At 33.3% G+C, this 23,063-nt stretch overlaps 1 protein-coding gene and 1 pseudogene across 2 annotated transcripts in view; both read left to right on the top strand.

Annotated features, from left to right (window-relative positions):
• The window catches only part of Arap2 (ArfGAP with RhoGAP domain, ankyrin repeat and PH domain 2), a 167,253-nt gene that overhangs the window by 121,389 nt on the left and 22,801 nt on the right, over positions 1-23,063 (top strand). The window contains exons 26-27 of one of the 2 annotated variants that reach the window (XM_076864252.2): positions 8,106-8,234; positions 20,601-20,728. In XM_076864252.2, the coding sequence (XP_076720367.1) occupies positions 8,106-8,234; positions 20,601-20,728 (257 nt within the window). Of the gene's footprint in view, positions 1-8,105; positions 8,265-20,600; positions 20,729-23,063 lie in introns of both variants that reach the window. The other variant, XM_076864251.2, reaches the window with a different exon arrangement.
• On the top strand, positions 15,984-16,732 carry LOC143406521 (synaptosomal-associated protein 29 pseudogene; annotated as a pseudogene).

Below are 23,063 nucleotides of genomic sequence, written 5' to 3'. Positions count from 1 at the left end.
TCCTCTGGCACATGATTCCTGTAACCTCCCAGCTGTCAAGTCCCACTGATTTGCTTCAGGCCTTTCGTTACCTGTCCTTTCTGTGGCATTGATTGCTAATGACCTTTCCATTTTCCTTTCTCTGATGATCTTCCTTTTCCATGCTATCTAGATTCCTTCCTGGGTTCTCTAGTCATTTTTTCTAATTTTGTATTCTTCTTTCTCTGTCCATCTTTTAAACATCCAGTTTTTCTCTAGTTTCCCCTGCTAGCTTTCTCATATTACATGTTCTGAATAGACACCTTGCACTTGACTGACATGTGGGGACTCGAATTTCTCAAGGTCTTCCACCCTCTGGCCCACTCAATTGCCTTTGTTGTCTCCTCTCTTCACTTGGATTTATACATATGTGTCTTGACAGGGGCTTCTTGGAAGGAAGTGGAAGTAGGGATTCTGTCTTTTCTATTTTTTTATTTTGGGTCTCTCTTGTCCAGCCCTAGTACATAACAACCATATATACTTGTTAAAATCTATTGAATAAATAAACTTGTGGCATTATATGACTGTGTGATGCAGGAATGGTAGTCTTTTTTTTTTTTCTTTACAAAAAAAAAATGTGATGAGGGATGGGGTTACTGGTTTTATCTTTTTGGGGGGGCATTAAAAGATAACTATTGGCATTATTTTCAGAATTGTATTTCTAAATCTCCAATTGGATTGTATTGTCCCACTATTTAAAACTCTTTGACATGATTTTTCTCATTGCCTATCCATCTTTGAAGCTCCAGCTCAAGTGCCCCTTTCTCTGCTGATATTCAGATGGACATAGTTCACACTAACTGCTTTCTGATCATTTGCTTGTAGATTTATAGTACTATATGCAGCCTGCCTTATAGAATAGTAGTGTGTGTGTGTGTGTGTGTATCTATGTATGTATATGTATATATATATATAGTTCTACCCCAGACCATATGTTTTTTGGGCATTGATCATATGTTTTAGATCTTCATATCTCATACGGCTTCTTGGATTATGCACTGTTATAGACTAAACCCCATTAAAGTCTCTTTAACTGAGCTGGAAAAACAAATGATAAACGATTTGTGTTTTGTGGCTCCTTATTTAGATTTATACAAATATGGAAGTCACATAGAAAGTGATCCCTGCTTGTAGGTTGGGAACCACTTAGATAGAGAATTCTAAGCCCTGGTTAGGGATTGGATAGTTGATTCTTACCTGCATGCTATTCTATTTCTGTTGTTTTTGAAGATATTTACTGCAGAATGCGGACTGCTGTATTTTAGGGTAAACATCCACTCCCTACCACACTTAGTCTCTCGAGATTTGAGTCAGGTTAAATCATGTCCCTCTGTCATAGCTTAGAGCTCTGTCTTTAGCCCTGACCCAACTGAGTGGAACAGGCAGAATGAATGAGGGTAGGAAGGATCTGTAGCTAGAAGTAGAATCACATTCTACCTGGAAACACAGTTTTTGATATTTCCTTTCAGAAAATCAAGGGATTCTCATCCTAAAAATGGCTGATTATCAAATTGCATGTGATAAACAGCATCTCACAAACACTAAAATTGGACTGGATCTTTAAAAATCATTGCTACTTTTTCTAATTAAAAAAAATAGGAAAATGTTATTTTAATTAAGTATAAAAAGACACATCAAGTCATTTTGATTTATGAATGTCTAAGCCAAAGAAGAACTATCCATGCGCATCAAGAGAGAAAATATTTGATATTAAGAATTTAAATTTGACATGGCCTTAATGTTTGCTTAACACTACATACAGAAATGGCCAGAAGAAAAAAAACAAATAAATAATTTTTTTCACTGCTTCTAAAGGAGCAGTGGTAGGGAAACAACAACAACAAAAAAAGGCCCTGTGATTGTGTTGGTAGACTGAAGCAGACGGAGCCTGTGTGAATCGTCTGATCTTCTGAAATGTTAAAAATCTTTATTTCAAGTATCATGCAGGAAGATAAAGTGAAATATTAAAGGAAGAAAAACATAAAGGACTAGGTAGTCACAAGACTGTAATTGGTAGGAAGAATGTTATCAGGGAGTTAGTGAGTTTTCCAATGTAAAATAAATCCTCCAAGTAATCACATAACCAAAAATGAATAAATTAATTATTGATAATAAACCAGAGTACTATGTTTTATTTTATTATTTTATTTATTTTCTTATAAATTTTAAAGTAGTAGTTTTCTTATTGCATTGACTACCTCTTTTGTGCACTAACTATTCCATATTGTTCCTATATTATCCTGAGATAATGTATTATACTTATTTAAAAATTAGTATAATATCTCATTATAATATAAAAATAAATAAGCAGAAAGTATGCATTATACCATGTAACTGCCTGTAATTATATGTGTCTTTGGTCAAATATGATAAAAATAGATCCTTAAACCTATAAATCAAATTCAATTGATGTGAAATTTAAAAATACAGATGATGTAAGTATGTCAATTTGTGACTCAAACAATGTTAGTAGCATTATCATTGTTGAAATGGAGAACAGTTTTTAGAAAAAGCTTTTCCTAAAACAAAGCACAGTCTCTCTGTGGTAATCAGATTCATGGGAAAATAGTTTGTTATAATCATGTAAAATATTTAGGTAACTTTTACATCTTGATTTTATGCATAATACTCAACCATATAACATACAAAATCATATTAGATTCTAGGCTCAATTAATTTATAAATAGGATTTCCCTTTAAATGAATGCCTGGTGTGACATGTGAAATTTGTTCTGGATAGCGCACAGGTCTTTCTTGAAGAATGTCAAGCATCTTTGACTCACTTCCACCAATTATTAGAACAAGATCAAACCCTCCGTAGCAAAGCATGTTTGTCAACTTTCTGTAGCTATGACAGATACCTTAGATAAATCAACTTCTGAGGAGTAAAGCTTTATTTTGGCTTACAGTTTCAGAGGTATCTGTCCAGGGATGCTTGCCCCTGTCACTTTGGGCCTGTGGTAGCCTCCCTTAGCAGTCCCTACATATTCTGTCATCTGTAACTTCCTGGGGTCTCCGTTGTAACTTCACCTTCAGTCTCACAGTTTTGTGCATCATCCTGTCAGGTCGGCTGGCAGGGACTCCAGATATTCCCTGGACACACACTCCCTGGACACTCGGGCTTTCTTTTGAAATCTCAGTGGAAGCCTCCAGGACCCTGTAACTAACTTTTGTTTTCTGCATGCCTGCAAAATCAGCACCAGGTGTACAGTGCCAAATTCTTCCACTGACATGAACTATATCAATACCTTTGTGAACCGTGGCTACAGTGGCCTTCTTGGTAGCTTAACATAAGTGATCCTAAGCAAATTACTAGCTGGCAGCCCTGTGTGATCAGAGTAAAAGTTTACATTTTTGTATGTACCTTTGATCATGCTGTGAGACCTTACCATTCCTCTGATGTCCTCCAAGCATCTTTCTTATTCTCCTGGTACATGGTACTTGGTTTTTATTGATGGCTTTAATCTTCATAACTTCCTGACTATACCTTTAAACTAACTCCTTTTAGGCCAAACTGCAAGTTTTTCCAGTCGTTTCTCTTCTTTTTGCTTCCAGTTTTCACTGAAAATCTAACTCAAAGAATCCACCAATTCCCAAGCCACACTGCCTTGGTGCTATGCTGCCTTAAAATTTCTTCCACTAGATTAATTAGTTCGTCACCTTTCAACTCAGCTTCTTGCAAAGTCTCAGCACATGGGAAAAATGTAAAGCTCTTTGTCAGAATCTAACATGAATGGCCTGTAGTCCAGTTATCAATAAATATCTCATTTCCATCTTAAATTTACTCTCCATATTCCTGTCTATCTGGTCTTCTGAGTCTCCATTAGAATCATCCATTAATTTCTGCTTGCAATATTCTAAGCTTTCTCTCGCCAGCTTCTGGAAACTCTTTCTGCAAACCAGTTCCAAAAGCTCCTGAATCACATTGTTAGTTATGGACATAGCCGTGACCCCACTTCTTGGTACCAATGTTCTTTGTTAGTCGCTTTCCATCTCTGTCACAGGTACCTGAGATAAAATCTTATATAAAGAGGAAAAGGTTGTTTTTGGCTCACAATTTCAGAGGTATTCAGTCGCTGGTCAATTGGCTCCATTGGTTTGGGGCAGGTGGTGAGGGTGGGGAGCATGTGGTAGAGCAGAGCTGCTAACTTAATGGTGTCTGGAAAGCAGAAAGGAGGGTCTGGGATCTCAGTATCCTCTTCAGGGGTATGCCCCCAGTGCCCTAACTTTTTACATTGGGTCCCAGCCAATGTAAAGATTCCACTGCCTCCCAATATCATCACAGGCTATTGTTCCAGCTGTCAACACACAGCCTTTGGGAGATGTTCAAGTCCCAACTGTAACAGAGATGATAGCCCCTCTATCAACAGCTACTCTTCTAAAGTATGCTGTGATTTTAATACTTAATCCTAAAACTGACCTTATTGTCCACTAGTGTAACCTCTGGGCCTTGAGGTCTTTCACGACTTGAAATAGATGAACTGCCTAAGGAGTCTCATTTCAGTGAGCATTACTGCAAGTGTTGAGTTTATGAAGCAGTTACTTTCTGTGTAGTCAGATCATAGTGAAATGTTTGCTGGTTCCTCCCTCATAGCTGCCATGATACAGGAGAGCTCTTTATTTTAGTCAGGGTCCCGTCTAGCTCTTCTCCTTATTGGTACATAAACCACTGCTCCCCTCTGATGATGTAGATCATTAGAGAAAGGCTTTCACAGCTCTAAGTTTGGCACTAAGAATTTGGTTATTGGAGAAGTAGCAATTGTCTCTGGGAGCCCTGTGTTATTACTACCTGAAACTTAAGGGCAACAAATAAAATATTATTTCAGGTGGAAAATGAATGGATTTTTATTTAACAAGAGAGGCCAGGTTCATTCTTTGCATAGAATTCTAAATAATAAATACTGTTGTGCTTTAACCCAGTTAAGTAACTGCCAATGTGACCTCTTTTTCCCCAAAGGAGTACACTGAGGGCTTAGCGATTTTCATTCTAGTATCCAAAAGAACTATTCATTTCTCAGTAATGCCCTAATGCCAAGTGACGTACACACTATATAATCTCTCATGACAGATGGTTTCAAGTGCAACTATAAATTAAAATTTGTTTATTTCTAATAATTTATATTCCAACAATGCTTGAGGACTCAATCATTTTTCCTACTCCTTATCCCTTTCTAATGAATGCCAGTAATGCATTTGACAGTCTAATATGTATTTATCTTCCCATCATGTTTTCCAGCTCTGTCTTTAGGACCTAGAGTTTGTAAGGCTTTTTCCCCCTAATGTATTTCATACTTTGATACGGATGTGAAAAATAGACTTAGCTTTTTGTAACTAAATGTAAGTATATATCCACTGATGACATCTATACCTGCTGTGATATATTTCAGTATAATTAGGAAAACTGTAGGTCTATCACTGTAGTATCTACTTGCAATAGTGTGTATTAGTGATCCTTCTTTATATAAATGTCTGACATTTGGGAGTTGAATTAGCAATTTAATCTTATAATAAAGGAGAGTGAGTTTTACTTCAAGCCACTTACTCTATTCCAGTTAAGAATATTATTTTTGCATTGTCAAACCAACTGCTCAACCATCAGTTTCCTTACAGGAAGGGTGTTGAAACTCTCTTGTGGTTGTTTCCTTAACATCTTCTTAGGAATGGTAGAAAATTAAAGGAGGATTTTTGAATTCTAGTGCTTTTTGCTTTGTTTACGTATTTGTTACCTTGTCCAGTACTCAAAACAATCTTAGTAAGTTCTAATTATTTTTTCCCAAAAATTATATGTGAGAAAAAAATCATGTAGAGGTTTATATACTTGACCAAAGTAAAATTCAGTGTAATAGTTAAGATTTGGGGCTTCAAAATCAGATGGGTTTGGGGTTCAAGTCTGTTTCTTACTAAACTGTTAATATGGCTTTGGGGAAAAAGCTGAAATATGTGATAGGTTTCTTATGTGTAAAATATGAATAATAGTAGTAATATGTATCAAAGAGTATTATTGTGAGAATTTAAAGTGGTAACTAATATAAAATAACTTTATGTATATATATATATATTATACGCACACATATACACACACAAACACACACACATACACACACACACACACACACACACACACACACACGTATACTATTGAAATGGGTGTTATTCCAGAAATGACAATTGTTAATGGGATAATAATGTCCCAGAATAAAGAATTTTGTATTGCCAAATATAAAGGGAGTGCTTATTCTATAATAAGTTTTATATTTGAATACCTCTAATTCCAATTATAACCAACTAATGGATTAATCAGTGATTGAGTTATAATTTTGGCAAATTATGGGCAATTATCATCTTTGCCCACCAAAGCTTTTGGAGAATTATTTGAAGGGACACCAATATTGATATAGCACAAAACGCTTTTGTCTGGTTTTATAAGTAATTATGTGTATTTTTTCTAGTCTGGTCTGATAATAAATACTTTCTGTTAAAATATTGCCCATCAAAGAAATTCATAAAGTATTTTATTCCTAAAATATTTACTGAGCATCTTTTGTGTACTCAGTTCTATGCTGTATGCAGGGGATATGTAACAGTAAATAGAATCCTCAAGGTGTATATACTAATGACTCTTAGGAGGTTTTTGTTTATTTGGCTTTTTTCTTTTAAAATTATCATTATAATAATAAGTAGGCTTGCTCCAATAGGCACAGAATGAAGAACTGGATATTAGTTTATTGGCTAAGAATCAAAAATCTGGTAATTTATATTGGAAGCAGAACACATGTTCTCTTACAAACTGAGATTATTGATAACTTCTCAAATCACGTGTTAGTAGCCATGCAGACAGGCATTAGGGAACATGTGATATATTTAGTCCATTTTACTTTTAAATATTGTTACCAATTACAATATCATGTTTCACATATAATTACAATGCCTTTTCTATGCTCTTTCTTGTTGTCATTAGCAGTACTACTTTAAAAAAAATACTCAAGTGCTATATGCTGTATGTTTAGGAGGATCTGAAAGAGTTGAGTTGACTTATATCTGGCTATGATATTAGTAAAGCATCATCAACATCATGTCAGAGTTCTCTTCTTCCTATTTCAAATATGCTATTTCTAGTGTACTGAAAGGTTTGGATGTCTTTTTTTACAAGCATATGCCTCTGTTGTTACATTTTAATTTCTTAATTGATTGGCATATTTTGATCAAAAAAACTTTCCGTGAAGCTTTGATTGTAATTATAAAACTTTTCTTTAAACTTGATGCTAAGAATGTATGACACATTTTTCTAAAACAAAATATAGATAAAGATTCATCAAAGAGAAGTCTTAAAGCTGTCATTTAATTTCTTTTTTATTGGCCTCAATCATTTTCCTTCATCAACATTTAATGTATAATATTGCAACATTGTGTTTCTGATTGATATTTCTACTAATAGTTAGAGATTATTAAATATTATTTTTATAATTATTTTACATATTCTCTGTGATAATATCTATAATTTCATATTAATTGGCTGTGAAAATACCAACTATATGTTGTTCACTTGTATTGATCAGAAATTATAATATTCTAATCTAATGGGATAAACACAGGATTAATTCATGCTTATTAGATAAATTTTACTGGATAAAATTGATTTTTCTAGTCCTTTTAAAGTTATTTAATTGCATATGCAAATAACTCTCCCTAAGCAAACCTGAATATTACCTGAATTAAACAGAAGTTACAATAAGACACATATTCATTCTACTAAAGGTAGTATACTAAGTTTTATCTAAAGCAAGGTAATTATGAAATTTAAAAGATAATTGCATAAAAAACAAGTGTTTCCACACAGAATAATTTATACAACAAATTTTGTTGTGTGCTAATAGTGTTTCAGGTATCAGGGTCTCAAATACAGTTCTGATGCTATTATTGTGTAAATGTATACATAAGATAAATTATGTATATGTTGTGTACAGATCATTGAAAATTATTTTTTAATTTATGACAAAATAATTTTCTTTTTAAATTTGTTTTAATTAGTTACACATGACAATTTTCATATTTTTATTTTCATTTTGATTTGGGTTTTATGTTTGCAGAGCGTCCTCTTCACTACACAGAAAACGTGTTGGAACAGGTGCTTCGGTGGAGTTCATTAGCAGAACCTGGCTCAGCTTATCTTGTGGTGAAGAAATTCTTAACCATGGACGTGATTAAACACCACAGAGGTATATGCCATTGCTTCACTTGCAGTGACAGTTGACGTTGACGGTTTAAGTCATTAATGGATAGTTATTATGACACAAGTGGTATTTTAAAATGCAAAAAATTAATAGCTAAACACAGAATCTGATTACATGATATCATAGAAAAGAAGAGTATATGAATAAGGGTAAATCTTCTAGCATGTAGTCTCAAGGTAACAGTTGGTAATTTGACCATACCAAGTTTAAAAAGTTTTGGGAAGTAATGGTTTGTGTTTTTAAGGGTTGTTTGCCATTTTTGTGCTGATGGGTTTTCCAAATGTGAGACTGATGATGAGTCCTTTCCTAGAATTATGTTTTTCTTCTTCTTTTTTTTATAAGAATTATGTTTTTCTTTAGGAAAATTTTTTGACCAAAAAATTGTATACAAAAGATTGGCTCTAAGATCAAGTGCTTAGTATAAGTCTCACTTTTTCACCGTGACATTGGAAAACAAATAAGAACAGAATTAAACACGTTCAGGAAGGATACTTTCCATTCATCTGGAAGAACACAACATACATTGTAAGGTTAAATAAGCAGTTAGCTCATACAAGTGAACTGTATAAGATAATCTCTGAACATATGTAAGGATTTATGTTTTTTAATATGAAATTAACCACAAACTTTATAAGTTATATTTAAAATCACCATTACTGTTTTGTTAATTACATATGATCATTCATGCTCTGTAGACACTGAGGTTTACTGAAACTTTTAAAAATTCCCATGTTGGTCATCTTGTCATACAGATTTTACAATTAAGGAAAAGAGAAGATCAGAGAACTTGAGTAACTTGCTTCAGATTGCTTACATACCAAATAGTAGCTTTGAGAACAGATTGGTCTGCCTTCTAATTATTAAGAGAAACAAACAAACAAACAAACAAAAAGGATGAAGAATGAGTAGGGCTGTACAGTTCTAAAATGGTATAAACCTGCTCAGTTCAAAAATTACACACTAAAAGCTATGATTAGTGAGCTTTTAACTATGCCAAAGCTAATGTGGTAAATTTCTGATTTGACGATCCTGTTCTTTGAATTTTACACTTATGTGGAAGTATTCTTGCAAAATGCTTTGTTTTTATGAACATCCAAATAAAACAGATATTATTCTTTTGCCATAGAAATTTAGCCTTTCAGAGAGCTTTGCTATATTTTGAGTTACTACTCACTCCTATCTATAATCTTGATACTTCCTCCCCATTCATTCTTAGGAATTACCATATAACATCTCTCTAATCACGTGAGTGCATCATGGATCCATGCCATAGAGCAGTGGTGGTTTTCATTGAAAGATGGTTTTGCCACCCAGAGACATTTGGCAATGCCTGCAGACATTTCTGACTGACACAACTTGAAAGGGGTTGGGAAACTGGGACTTCTATATTTAGTGAATACAGACCAGGGATGCTGCTAAAGATCCTGCCAAACGCAGGGCATCTCTGTACAAGGCATTACCTAGAATTCAGATGGCAATTTTAATTGAGATAATCTGTGCAATCTGTTCTAGCTCACAAAGCCGGTTATTCTTCCATTTTAATATCAGGATAAAGAAAAAACATTAGGAAAAACAAAACAAAACAAAAAATGGGCTATGGTCTATGGATGTAGCTCTCAATTATAGAACATTTGCCTATCGTATGTAAGGTCCTGGATTCAATCTTTACTTCCACGCTCCTCCCTGCCAAAAACAGGTAATGAAAAAGTATTGAGCCATATCCTGTCAATATTATGAAACACAAGTGATCACTTCCCATGGTTTATTTTCTCATGGAGGAAAACTTAGTTTTCCATCTAATTTTTTTCTTTCTGAAGAAAATTTTCTTTTTTTCTTCAAATATTCTTCTAAAATGTCCCTAATTCTCCACATTGCCAAATGTTTGAAATTTATACCTACAGATAATAACTGAATGCTAGAGGGCTGGCTGTGTGAATAAAAATCTATAATAAATAAGACCTTAAAATGTAATGATAGAAAGGAAGATTTTGTGCATATAGGACTAAGGGTAACCCAAAGCAAGGATATTATTCTGTGCTGTTAATCCTTGAAAAAAATTAGGATTACACATGAGCTGATTTAAAGCAATTATATGTGAGTAAAATCTCTATGTTGTTTAAAGGCAAAAAGAAACTATGCAGTGACATGTTGTGCTTTTGTTCTGTTCTCAAACTGGGTATTGGAATGATTGGGTTTTACAGTGATACTGCTATATTCCATTGCATGCTCTTGATGTGTGATACAAATTAGCCCTTCTGTTGGATGAGCATTTGGTCTGTAAAGGCCAGACAAAGCATCTTGCATAAAAACTGGAGAAGTCAAGGAGAGGAGAGAAAGTGACAGACTTACATGATATAATTTCAGACATTTATATAAAGCATTATCCTAGAGTAAAATGTCAGAAAACTTCTTCATTGGGCTTTTTTTTGGCGGGGGGTGTCTCCTTCAATCTTCTAACAGAGTGGGAGCTATAAATGACAAATCCCTGTTCCTGTACTATCTCTAAATAATTTTGCCAAACCAATATGCAGCATCTGGTATTATACTACTGATAATTCTTTCTGTCAGTACATCAGGTCTCTATGCAAGAAAAAGAATGGAATTTTAAAATAATAAATTTGTTAATTGAGCCATTTTCTATTGGCAGCTATTACCAATTTAAAATAGTTTTATCCCATAAAATTTTATGAGCATTTAAAATTATTTGACTTATATTCAGATAATCAAAGCAAAATAATCATTTTTATTATCCTTCTTTCCAAATCTGTCTTATTTCAGCTAGGATTGTCCTAGTTTTCATATTTTTTTTAAAGAAATCAATATCTTAAGTCATGATTCCCCCCATAATTTTGTGTGTCTCACAGCAACTTGGAGCTTATTAATGCTTGCTATGAGGTATACTTTGTGTATGATTTTGTGTAAGATAGGTGTTTATTCCACTCTGTCTTAGTGAATGTCTGCTAATCAATCACAATGATCAGCTACTCCTGAATTATTGTTCCATTTATTATATACACTATATCTTACAATTGGAATCTAAATGAAATGGAATGAAAGTAAATCGAATGTGATTTCTCTTCACTTTACTAGGAGGAAAACTGAAATGATCTCAGAAATAATTCAAAACAGAAAAGGAAAGATGTTAAAATTTCTGTTTTCCATTCTTAAGATTTTTTTTCTTCCATCTTAGAGTTCAAGTAGAAGTCAGCAGTTTGAATATAAAAGTAGTTGGATGTAACCACATTTTCTCTAAGTAATGAATAGCTAATGTGTTACCTTGTATTAAAACATAGAGTTCAGACTGGGGATGTAGCTCAGTGGTAGCTGAGCTTAGCATGTAAGAGGTCCTGGGTTCAAACCCCAATGCCAAAACAACAGCAGTTACAAAGACCAAACCAAACAAAAGCCAGATAGACATAAAAAACATAAAAGATGCACTATACCTACATGGTAAACACACACACACACACACACTCACTCACTCACTCTCTCTCTCTGTAAATGTTCTATATACATATATGACACATATATATATATTTCTTTGATTTATTGATAGTTTTCTGATTTTTTAAGGGATAAATTATAAATTAAATTTGACATAATGCTTGCAACACTTTCTAAATCAAGAACTTGGTGTTCACTGTACTTTAGGGATTTTAAGTTCTTCAATTCTCTCATTTTATATGAACCATTTAAAATGTAGACATCATAAGTAGGAATAGATTTTAGGATCATCTAACATTTAATTTCTGCTCATTCAGTTAAGGTAATGAAATAACATACTTTACTTTTATAGAAATATATGAGAGTAAAATAATTTTATTTTGTCTCTACTTAAAAAGCAATTTGGTGTTTTTAAAAAACTGCATTTTATTTCTCAGAAACATTTTGTGCCATTGCCATTATTGTAATGAGGAGTTAATTAACTTGAAAAGAAAGATAATAGACCTCAAATTTCATTTCTACTCTACAGATTATAAGCTGAGACATTGGGATAGGAATAATAAAACTTCATTTAAGTTGCTATTTAGACTTTGTCATAGTCCATCTTTTACTATAATTCTTTTATATTGAGTTTCAAACTTTTAGTCACAAATTATTATAAACAGCTTTTCTTAAGGTTCCATAATAATTTTTACTTTAAGTCTCATTTTAATCACTAAAATTATTTAAATTGTCCAAATATAATTTCATTCATGAGAATAAAATCTTAATGATTGAAATAGAGAAGAAATAATTTCAACATATATTTGTAACTTAAATATAAGATTCCTACATGTTTGTAAATATAGGATGTTGTATATGACAGATGGTTTTGAATTAAATTTATATTAGAATAATGAAAAATGCAAAACCACTTCTGGCAAAATTTAGACCTGGAAAGACTTTCACTGTCAATAGAGTTAAGAAAATAAAATAAAATTCAGACAGAAGTAAAAGCAGCTCATAAAGTATAGTCTACATGAAATTATTTGTTCTCCACTTCCCATTAAATCTTCTTAAATTCAAAGATGTATAAAAGGTTAAAGGTAAGATCTAGCCCACTTAAAGTACTTTCTTGGATATTTATAACAGTCCTTTATATTTACTATAGACTGTGAATGTCTTTTCTCTGATAGTGCGATTTTCTAGTGGAAAAACCAATTGGTGAGTTTTATTAGCTTTCTGTTTCATATAGAATTCCAAGTTAGAAAATTTAAAGGATTGTTAAGCATTATCTTTACCCAGTGAGAACAGAAAATCTAAATATATGAAGCCTATTTAAATACAAGGGTACAAACGCAGCATGAAATAAATGAGTATTTCAGGCCAGGATGTTTATGGAGAGGTTCCAAGTGCTGAAACACAATTCAAGTAGATTATCCTTGACATCTCTTTCAACACTGAATGTCTCTTATTTAGGGAAATATGATTCTTTGTTTAGTTCTTCTTGTCCCAGTATAGAAGACAGAATTCTGTGTTAGATATTAAGGAATCTGAATTCTAAATCAAGTATGGTAGCTTTTTAAACTTGTCAAATACTATGAGCTATAATTTTCACATTTATATATGAGATGATAGTACCTGTACTTCCTGTTTTGGAAAGTTGCATGATATTGATATATTTATCTATCTATCTATATCTATCTCTGTATATGTATACACATATATCACCTATAATACTAAGTTTATTTTAGAAATAGTTCATTGTAATTCAGTATAATCATAAAAACAATAGAAAATAGATTTCCACAATCAGCTGCATTATCAGTAAAATGACAAAGAGCCTCTTGCACTTTTCTAATCAATTATGTTTCAGTAGTAACTACACTTATAATTTAACTATTTATAGATAATTATGTACCAAAAGTTGTCATTAAACCTCTAGCTCTATTAATCTTATCCTTTTCCATAAAATAACAAAAAGGAAAATCAACTGGGAATGTGGTGGTGATGGGGAGTATAGTTGGCATATCCTATGAAATAGATTTATTCCTTGCAGTATCACAATATTATTGTATCTACTAGTCTTAATTTTTATTATTATCTACTACAGAATTAAGGAAATCTCACCCACTGTGTTCTAACATAAATCTTCGTGTGTTAATAAAACAATGGAAGGGAGAAATAGTTTAGTTTCAAGAAGCTATTATGTCCACGTTGGTGTTCTCTCAGTTGTATATTTAAATTTTTGTGAAATTCATTTTGAATGAATGCAAAACAATGAGTGAAAATGTATTAGTAATTCTGCTTCCTCCAAATTAAAGAAATATATATTTTCTATGGAATAAATACCAAACAAAGGAAATCATACCCAATTTTATATTAGGAAGAACTTTTTAAGATTTATTTTAAAAGCTTTTTCCTTATTTTTTATTGGTGCATTATAGTTATACGTAATGGTGGGATTTCTGGTATATATTTGTACATACACATGATAAAACAATACACTTTGTCCAATATCATTCCCTAGTATTTCCCCTTACTCTGCCCTGTTCCCTCCTTCTAGAGCCTTCCTCTACTCTACTGATCTCCCTTCGATTTTCGTAAGATTTGACAATTATTACCTTTTTTTCCCTTAGAAAAAATATATGACTGTTGACTTTTTGAATTTAACTCATTTCATTTAACATAATATTTCCAAGTTCCATCCATTTCCCTGCCAGTGACATATTTTACTCTTCCTTATTGCTGAAGAAACTCCATTGAGCATATATACTACTTTTTTTTAATGCATTCATCTGTTGATGGACATATACGCTGGTTCCATAGTTTGACTATTGTGAATTAGGCTGCTATATACACGGGCATGCATGTATCACTATAGTATGATGACTTTAATTCGTCAGGATAAATACCAAGGAGTGATATAGCTGCACCATATGCTGGTTCCATGCCTAGTCTTTTGAGGAACCTCCATACTAATTTCCAGAGTCGTCGTACTAATTTACAGTTCCACTAACACAAACGTACATTTTTTTCCATTTCAACAGCATTTATTCATTCTTTGTCTTCTGGATGGCTGCCAGTATAAATAGAGTGAGAAGAAATCTCAGTATGGTTTTGATTTGATTTTCCTGATTGCTAGGGATGTTGAACATTTATTTATTTATTAGCCATTTGTATTTCTTTTCTTGAAAAAATATCTTTTTCATCCCATTCATTGTTTTGTGAGGTGTTAAGTTTTTGTTTTTTTTGTTTTTTTTTTGGTTCTTTGTGTATTCTAGATATTACTACCCTGTCAGAAGAGCAACTGGCAAAGATTTTGGCTTGATGTCTGTTTTTTTGGACCTAGGAGTAGCTCCTCCTGCTTGTTTTCAGGCTCCATTTTCATGGTATAACAATTTCCATCCTTTCACTTTCAGCCTGTTGCCGTGTTTCCCTGTAAGACACAATAAATCAAAATGTTCAGTTGAAAGTCTAATAAAATTGGCCATCCTGAAGACAAAATTTTAGAGATGGAAGATGAAATGTTTGACCTTTAACATTCAGAAAAAGAAACATTAAAGAAGTAACTATGACCAGAATACAAAAGAACCCTGGGTCAATATTAAGAGATGAAATATAAGAATCATTTAAATTGAAGAACGCTGTGAGATGCAGGCTAATGGAATGAAAAATCTTTTCTGGGTAATAATAACAGAAAAATTTTCAAAATCTTCAGAATAGAAGACATCTATAGACAGAAGGCATTTAGAACTCCAAGTAGACAAGATCAAAACAGAACCTCTTGACAACATATTGTAATTAAAATGCCTAACATACTGAACAAAGAAATTTAAAAGCCTTAAGAAAAAATATCAGGTCACATTTACAGACAAGTCAATCATAATTCCTTCTGACTTCTTCGTACAAATTCTAAAATCCAGAATGGCTTAGAATAATGTCTTCTAATTCCTGAAAGAAAATAACTGTTAACCAAGATTGCTATATCTAGTAGCAAAAGTATCCTTCAAAACCAAATAGAAATAAAAACCTTCCAAGATAAGCAAAAACTAGAAGAATTCATGATCATTAAGCTAGTACTGCAGAAAATACCTTTAGAAAATAACTTCACATTGAAGAAATAAAAAACAAAACCCACAGCTCACAAATGAACAAATCTCTTTTGAAAAGTAGGTAAGGAGATAAGAAAAAGTACCAAGTTAAACATCATAAATAAGTCAGAATGGAGGATTGAAGGACAGGGCATGGTGCTTGACCACTGCTAGCCACGTTCTTCCTCTTTCCCTGACAGAGACTCTCACTGGCACCATGTCTGCCTACCCAAAAAGCTGCAGCCCTTTGTATGAGAAAGACAAAGACTCTCATCCAGCCAGGTGGAGGAATGTCTGCAACTTCCCTCATATACCCAAAGCACCTGCCGAAGGGCAGCAGTACCTATGATAGGATGTGCAGTGCAGGGAAGAGGCCAGAGCCACCAGCACTAGTAGGTCCCTGTCCCTTATGAACTAGTTTAGCAGCTAGTAGTACTAGAACACACAGAAAAAAATGGTAGACAAAATGGATCAAGATATGAAGACGGGTAAGAAACATATCAGTAGCATTAAGTCTGTTTGGGAGGCTCATCCGTTACTTCAAATTCAAATCAACAGAGACCTACCTGCATAGAATGGTATGCTCACTCCTCAGGAGAACAGCAGATTAAAAGAAGCCATAAATACAAGTACAGAACAGGAGACAAAGTACCAAGCCACCCACCCAAACCTCAGAAAGCTGAATAACATAGGCTCTGTCTTTGGAGGGCCTGGTTCTGCTACAGAGGGTCTGGTTCTGCTATGAGTACAGATGCTTATTCAAAGAGCCTATTCCTTTAAGCCTATCAACAGAGAATTGACAGCAACCTAGATGAACTGTCCATGGGACTAGGCGGTCTCAAGCACATAGCCCTAGGGATAAATACAGAAATTGAGCCAGATGACATTCTTGACCAACTAACAACTAAAGTGGACAAGTTAGATATCAACATAAAAAGCACAGAAAGAAAAGTTTGGGAACTCTAAAGATGAAAAGATTGGAAAGATCTCATTTTTAAACTCTCAAGAAATTTTGTGTATTATTTAGTATATAAATTAATGTGTGTTTGCAAATGTTATAACAGAATGGTCTTAAGAGATTTTTGTTGAGATGGAAAAAAAAAATCAGAATGCCAAGAATTAATAAATACCTCTGTATAATAACATTGAATGTAAATGGTCTCACCTTTCCAAATTAAAGACATAGGCTGGCAAAATGAATTTAAAAACAAGACCCAACTATATATTCCTTGCAAGAGACTCACAGGCAAAAAGGGAACACTTCAACAAACCATACAATGATAGTTACACACTGCTCCAAATGCTGTTGCACCTAATTGCTTAAAACAGACAATACTAGAATTAAAGATTCAGACCCCAGTACAATTGATTTAAGCACACCCTATCTCACCAATAGATATGCCATGTAGATATAAATGTAGTGATGACTCTTTGGACCTGAAAAATATTCTAAATCAAATGGACTTAACAGACATCCATAGAATATTTCATCTAACAGTAGATGAATCCACATTCTTCTCAATATATGGATTTTCTCTGAGCTAGACAATGTTTTAAGCCACTAAGCAACTCTCTATCAGATCATGATAGAATAAGCTTAGAAATCAACACCAAAATAATTAAATAACCCTGCAGAAACTATATAAACACTGAGAAACTGAACTTTACACTTTTGAATGATTAATGGAGGACAGAAGAAGCAGGGTAGAAATTTAAAATTCTTAAAATCAAAGCTAAAATATACCTGAAACTATTGGGCACTGTGAAGGGAGTTCTAAGAGGAAAGTTTATAGCTGTGTGGGCCTATATAAGAAAATCAGAAAAATCCCAAATAAATAACCTATTGATGCATCTCAAAACACTTGAGAAAGAAGGGCAAACTAATTCCAAAACCTTTAGAAGAAAGGAAATTATTATAGTCAGGGCCAAAATCAATGAAATTGAGAATTTTTAAAAAATTACAAAGGGTCAATGCAAAGAAAAGTTAGCTCTTTGACAAGATTGATAAGCCCTTAGACAAACTAACCACAAGAAAAACAAAGGAGATCCAAAGTTTAGGATGTTCACAATGTGAAGATTAATGCATTAGAGATGTAGCAAGGGATGGTTAATGCATTAGAGATGTAGCAAGGGATGGTTATAAAGGAGGAGGAGAAACAAAATAGGAAAAATAGGACAATATGATATGTGATAACAGACCTTCTGATTAGATCAGGAGAACATGATGAATATGGAATGACTATATAGTAAGGGGTTTGGCTAGAAAAATTGCTTATATAACATTGGAAATATTAATGCTCTGAAGTGAGGAGTTAGAAAAATATGACCTCTAGAAAGATTAATGTTTTATGGAACAGTCCAGGTATCACAGGATTCCAAAGAGAGTTTCCAAAGGCATAGCACAGAGTTCTCACCAGAACTCAAGAATTATGAAGAAGCTGTCATACTATGAAGATCTTAGTGGTACATGCAAGCCAAGAAAATTTCAGCTCTGAAGCTGACAGCACCTAGAGAGCAGTCATGGTGGACTCAACTGATGTGCACTTTTTGTTTGCTGAGCTAGATTATTCTGGAGCCAGGGAATGTTCTGTTAGGGATAAGGTGGAGAGAGTCAAATGTATGAGCAAAATTTCCCCAAGTTTAGGGACCATGCGGTAGCTAACCAGCGTGGAAGTGTGAATTACTGGAAACATTGAATCTATAACCTTGACTTTGTTGCCTCCAGCCATGCACAATGCCCAACAAAGTGTATCTGCACCTTTATTTTCGCCCTTACTAAATAGATATCCTTTAGTGTATTTTAACATCTTGAGAGCAGACAGAAATTTAGGTGTGAGAACTTTTAGAACGCTGTTTATATTCTTAACATTTATATTCAGATTTCATTTTGCAAATTACTTTGTGTTCTTCCCTCATCCTTAACATATTTTCTTCTCAAAGCTTTCCTCTGGTTTCCCTTAGTAATATATAGCTAACATACTCGATTACATACAATTACTATTAAAATAAATTTTTAATGAGTATACACTCAAAGTCAGAAATGCATACTTTTTTCCCTAAGCCTGCTTTCTCTTTGACCAATGAATGGGTTACTTAGACAATAGGCCTTAGCTTTTTTTCTTATTGGTAAGATTTTAAATGTTTATTAATTTGAATAATAATTAAAATGATAAGTACCATCAGAAGGAATTGGGTGGGTTTTGTCTGGCATAAGCAATATAAAATATGTCTCACAATTTAATTTTAGCTTTTAAAATTCTTTGCCTACTTTTAAACTAATAATATTATATGGATTTCTTTATATTCCTGTTCTAATTCAGCCAAAGTATTAAGTCCATCCAGTGTTTCCTAAATTGCTTGCTGTATCTCTTTTCTTATTTACCTGTAAAATACCCTAATAATATTTTTCTACATAACAGAGTATTAAGAGAATGTACCAGAAGACAAATTTTAGTAGTACATTTTAAGTAATTATTTTATAGTCATTAAATACCTAAAAGGAACCTTTGTTGGCAGTCTGATTTAGTAAATGCTGGTATATGTGTCATTAACACCATCTGGTTTTGCTAATTACCTATGTTTGTGTTCTTGTTTATGGTCAGATTTAATCCAGATATTTTGCTTTCATTTAGTCACGCCATGCTCATATTTGAGTTATAAGGAACTATTCCTATTTTTAACCTTTATTTTCTGATGCAAGTCATAATAAAGATTTTATCCAAAAAAAAAACCCCTAAAGCTTATTAGCTTTAAATCTAAGAATTTTTTCTGAAACCTTTCAAGTTATTTTGCAAATTATAGAAACTATACATGGATATTTTAAATCCTGATAGCAACGTTTTGCCCTGTGGCTTTTTTGTATATTTTCCGATGTAAGGAAAGTCTGATGTACACAGCAGAATAGGTGTCTTCACTTCTGGTTTATGGGAAAAGAAGATGCGGACACCAGAATGACCATGTAATAGTCATTTGACTCAAGATCCTGTTTTTTTTTCCTACTCTTCTTCAATTCTTGTCAGCAGTTGAATATCTGGATTTCATGGGAACCTTTTAGACAGGTGATTCATCATCCATAAGATACAAATACATACTTTAGTGTTCTCACTAGAAGGTAGTTTTTAATAGAATTAGTTTAAGCAATTTCTAAGCATGGAACAATGACAGCATTGCTCATGAAATATAATTGTTGTTAAATATTCTACTGCAGCCTTTCTGACTCTGGCCTATCTCATATTTTATCTCATATCATAATTTACAGTAATTTTTCTAATCCCTTAGAATCCTTGAGTTAGAATTCCTAGATTCCTGAGTTTGAATTTCTGAAGATGTTTTCTTTTATTTGCATTTTTATATTAAGGCTGTTCAATAGAAATATTATTCACACATGTAGTTTTAAATTATGTTGTAGCCACATTTTAAGAAAAGTATTTAAAAAACCGGAGAAATTAATTTTATTATTTTACTAATGTTTTATTTATTCACATATGCAAAATACCTCCACATGTAATCAACATTTAAAATAGTGACAGGATACTTTTTATTGAACAAAGTCTTCCAGATCTGGTATATATTTTATACTTTCAGCACACCTCAGTTCAGACTTACCACCTTTTCTGTGTCCATGGCACTTGGATAGCACTGGCGGGCCTGTAGCGCATAAAGAGCAATACCCTTGACAAAAGGTGTTCCCCAGGAATTCATCTTAACTGTTTTGTGGTAGATAAAATGTTATTGTTTTGTACTGTCAAAACTGAAAGTAAGCAAATGTTTTCTCTTGTATTCTGAGTAAAGTGAAAATGTACCCAACTTACAGAAGTAATGCTGTATTTCACAGAGAAAAGTATCAAAGAAGGAGTCTTGAAAATCAAAGAAGAACCATCTAAAATACTGTCTGGAAATAAGTTTCAAGACCGCTATTTTGTCTTACGGGATGGATACCTTTTTCTTTACAAGGATCCAAAGGTAATTGTATGAGTCAGATTTGAGCATGCATACATTTTTATTTGGGTATCGATGCATTTATTACATACCATTCTCAGCCATCTATGGTGAAGTCCCTGCCTGCAGTAAATAAAATGCATGGTAAGCTGATGATTTCCTTCAGCCTCTGGATATGCATTAGTGTACTCAGTAATAACAGGGGAGAATTTTCTATGGCCTATCTAAGCATCTTAAATTTTTTAGGACAGAGAATAACTTAAGCCCTGAAGAAAGCTTTAAAATGTATTGCATAAACTAGCGTATAAATTTGCATCTTAGTCAATAAAATTAAGAGAAAATGTGTCATACCCTAAGGCAAAAGAGGCTTAAGTTTAGCTAATGGAAATTAATGAAAAGTGGCATAGAAGGGCAAAATTCAAACATTATAATAAATCTTAATGTCTTTCCAACAAATTTCAATGAAGTGATTCATGTAATGTCATATTTATTCATTTAATCTTATTTCCTCTAAGTTCGAATTCCCTGAAGAACTTTATTAGATAATTATAGAATAGAGAACTAAAGATAAATACAGGGAGTTAGATAAATGCTGTAGCTATGAGAAAATTGAACTTAGCATTAGAAAATCTTATATCCACTAAGAACTGGTTGTGTGAATAAGCAGCTTCACCTCTCAACCTCAAATTCTGAATCTGTAAAATGACAATAGTAATGTGTCCAGCAGGCCTGGTGCCTTTAATGCTTAAACAAGAAAGTATGTAAAAATATATTTTAAGATGAAATATTTCACAAGTATCTATGATAATTATAGCATGCTCATCAAAAGATGCCATTAAGGGCTGGGGTTGTGTCTGTAGAGCACTTGTCTGGCGTGTGTGAGGCACTGGGTTCCATCCTCAGCACCACATAAAAATAATAATTTTTTTTTAAAGATGCCATTAATAATATGAATAGAGAAGTCCCAGGATGAAAAAAATATTCATAGCACATATCCAGGATATGAAGAACTCTTCCAAAGCAACAATAAGAAAAAACAGCCTGATAAACATTAGAGCAAAGGGTTGAACAGATACTACTGAAAGGAACATACAGAAAAGACCAATTAGCCATTGGACTAAAAGTGATTAATATCATTAGTTATTTGAGTATTGAAATTAAAACCATAATAGCTGGGTGCAGTGGAGGACTCCTGTAATCCCAGCAATTCGAGAGGCTGAGGCAGGAGGATTGCAAGTTCAAACCCAGCCTCAGCAACCTAGCGAGGCTCTTCTGAGCAACTCAGTGACATCCTGTCTCTTAAAAGAAAAAAAAAAGAAGAAGAAGAAGAAGAAAGAAAAAAAATAATAAATAAAACCCTGAGGTACTACTTTGTACTCATTATTTAACCTAAATCATGAGTGAAAACCCCAATGTTAACAAGAATGCAGATTGACAAGACTCTCATAAATAAATTGTTGTGGGAGGATACAATCACACAATTATTGTGTAGAAAGATTTAGCAGGGTTTTTTGTTTTTGTTTTGTTTTGTTCTGATACTGGGAATTGAACAGAGAGGTGCTTTACCACGGAGCTATAATGTCAACCCTACACTATTTTTTTGAGACAGGGTCTTACTAAGTTGATAAGGGTCTCTCTAAGTGTCCAAGGCTGGCCTTGAACTTGCAATCCTTCTATCTGGGCCTCCCAGCTTGCTGGGATTACAGGTATGCCTTACTGTACCTGGTAGCAGTTTTTAAAACAAGTTTTTTTTCTTTTACCCATGATCTGTTAATTCTATTCATAGGTAGTACATCCTTATAATTAGTTTTATTTGTAAAAACTAAAGCCTAGAAACATTCCAAATGTCTAACAAAAAAATGCAACATTCATAGGATCATCAATAAAAATGGTTGGATTCTAATGCATGCAGCAATATTGGTGAATGTTCAAAACCTGTTAAACAAAAGAAGCTTGGTGCAAAATAGTACCATATGCAAAACCATTCTATGGTGACAGAAGTCAGAAAAATTGGGAAGTTGGATAGAAAATTGCTGTGAAATTGCCAATGGAAAGATCAGTAGGGCAATATCTCCATCCTGTTGTGGATGTGGGTCACAGGATTGTATACAGTAACATTTCTTCTTGAGATTTATATGGTACCAAGGCCATTGTTTTAAATGTAGAATGGCAGTCATCAGGTGCTGGAGACCGTTTTTATACTGAATATTCACTTTATACTGAATATTCCCTTGTGTAAACATTGCTTACATTTTTTAAGTGAATGACACTTGACTGTGTTCTGCTGTGGGAATGTACAGAGAATAACCAGACCTAGAACATCTGTTAATATATTATTTAAAAAAAAAAAAAAACAACA

The sequence above is a fragment of the Callospermophilus lateralis genome, chromosome 8 (assembly GCF_048772815.1).
Source record: "Callospermophilus lateralis isolate mCalLat2 chromosome 8, mCalLat2.hap1, whole genome shotgun sequence".
Classification (NCBI taxonomy): Eukaryota; Metazoa; Chordata; class Mammalia; order Rodentia; family Sciuridae; genus Callospermophilus; species Callospermophilus lateralis.
The sequence above is the reverse complement of the archived record's forward strand: the minus strand, read 5'-3'. Positions and strand labels throughout refer to the sequence as shown.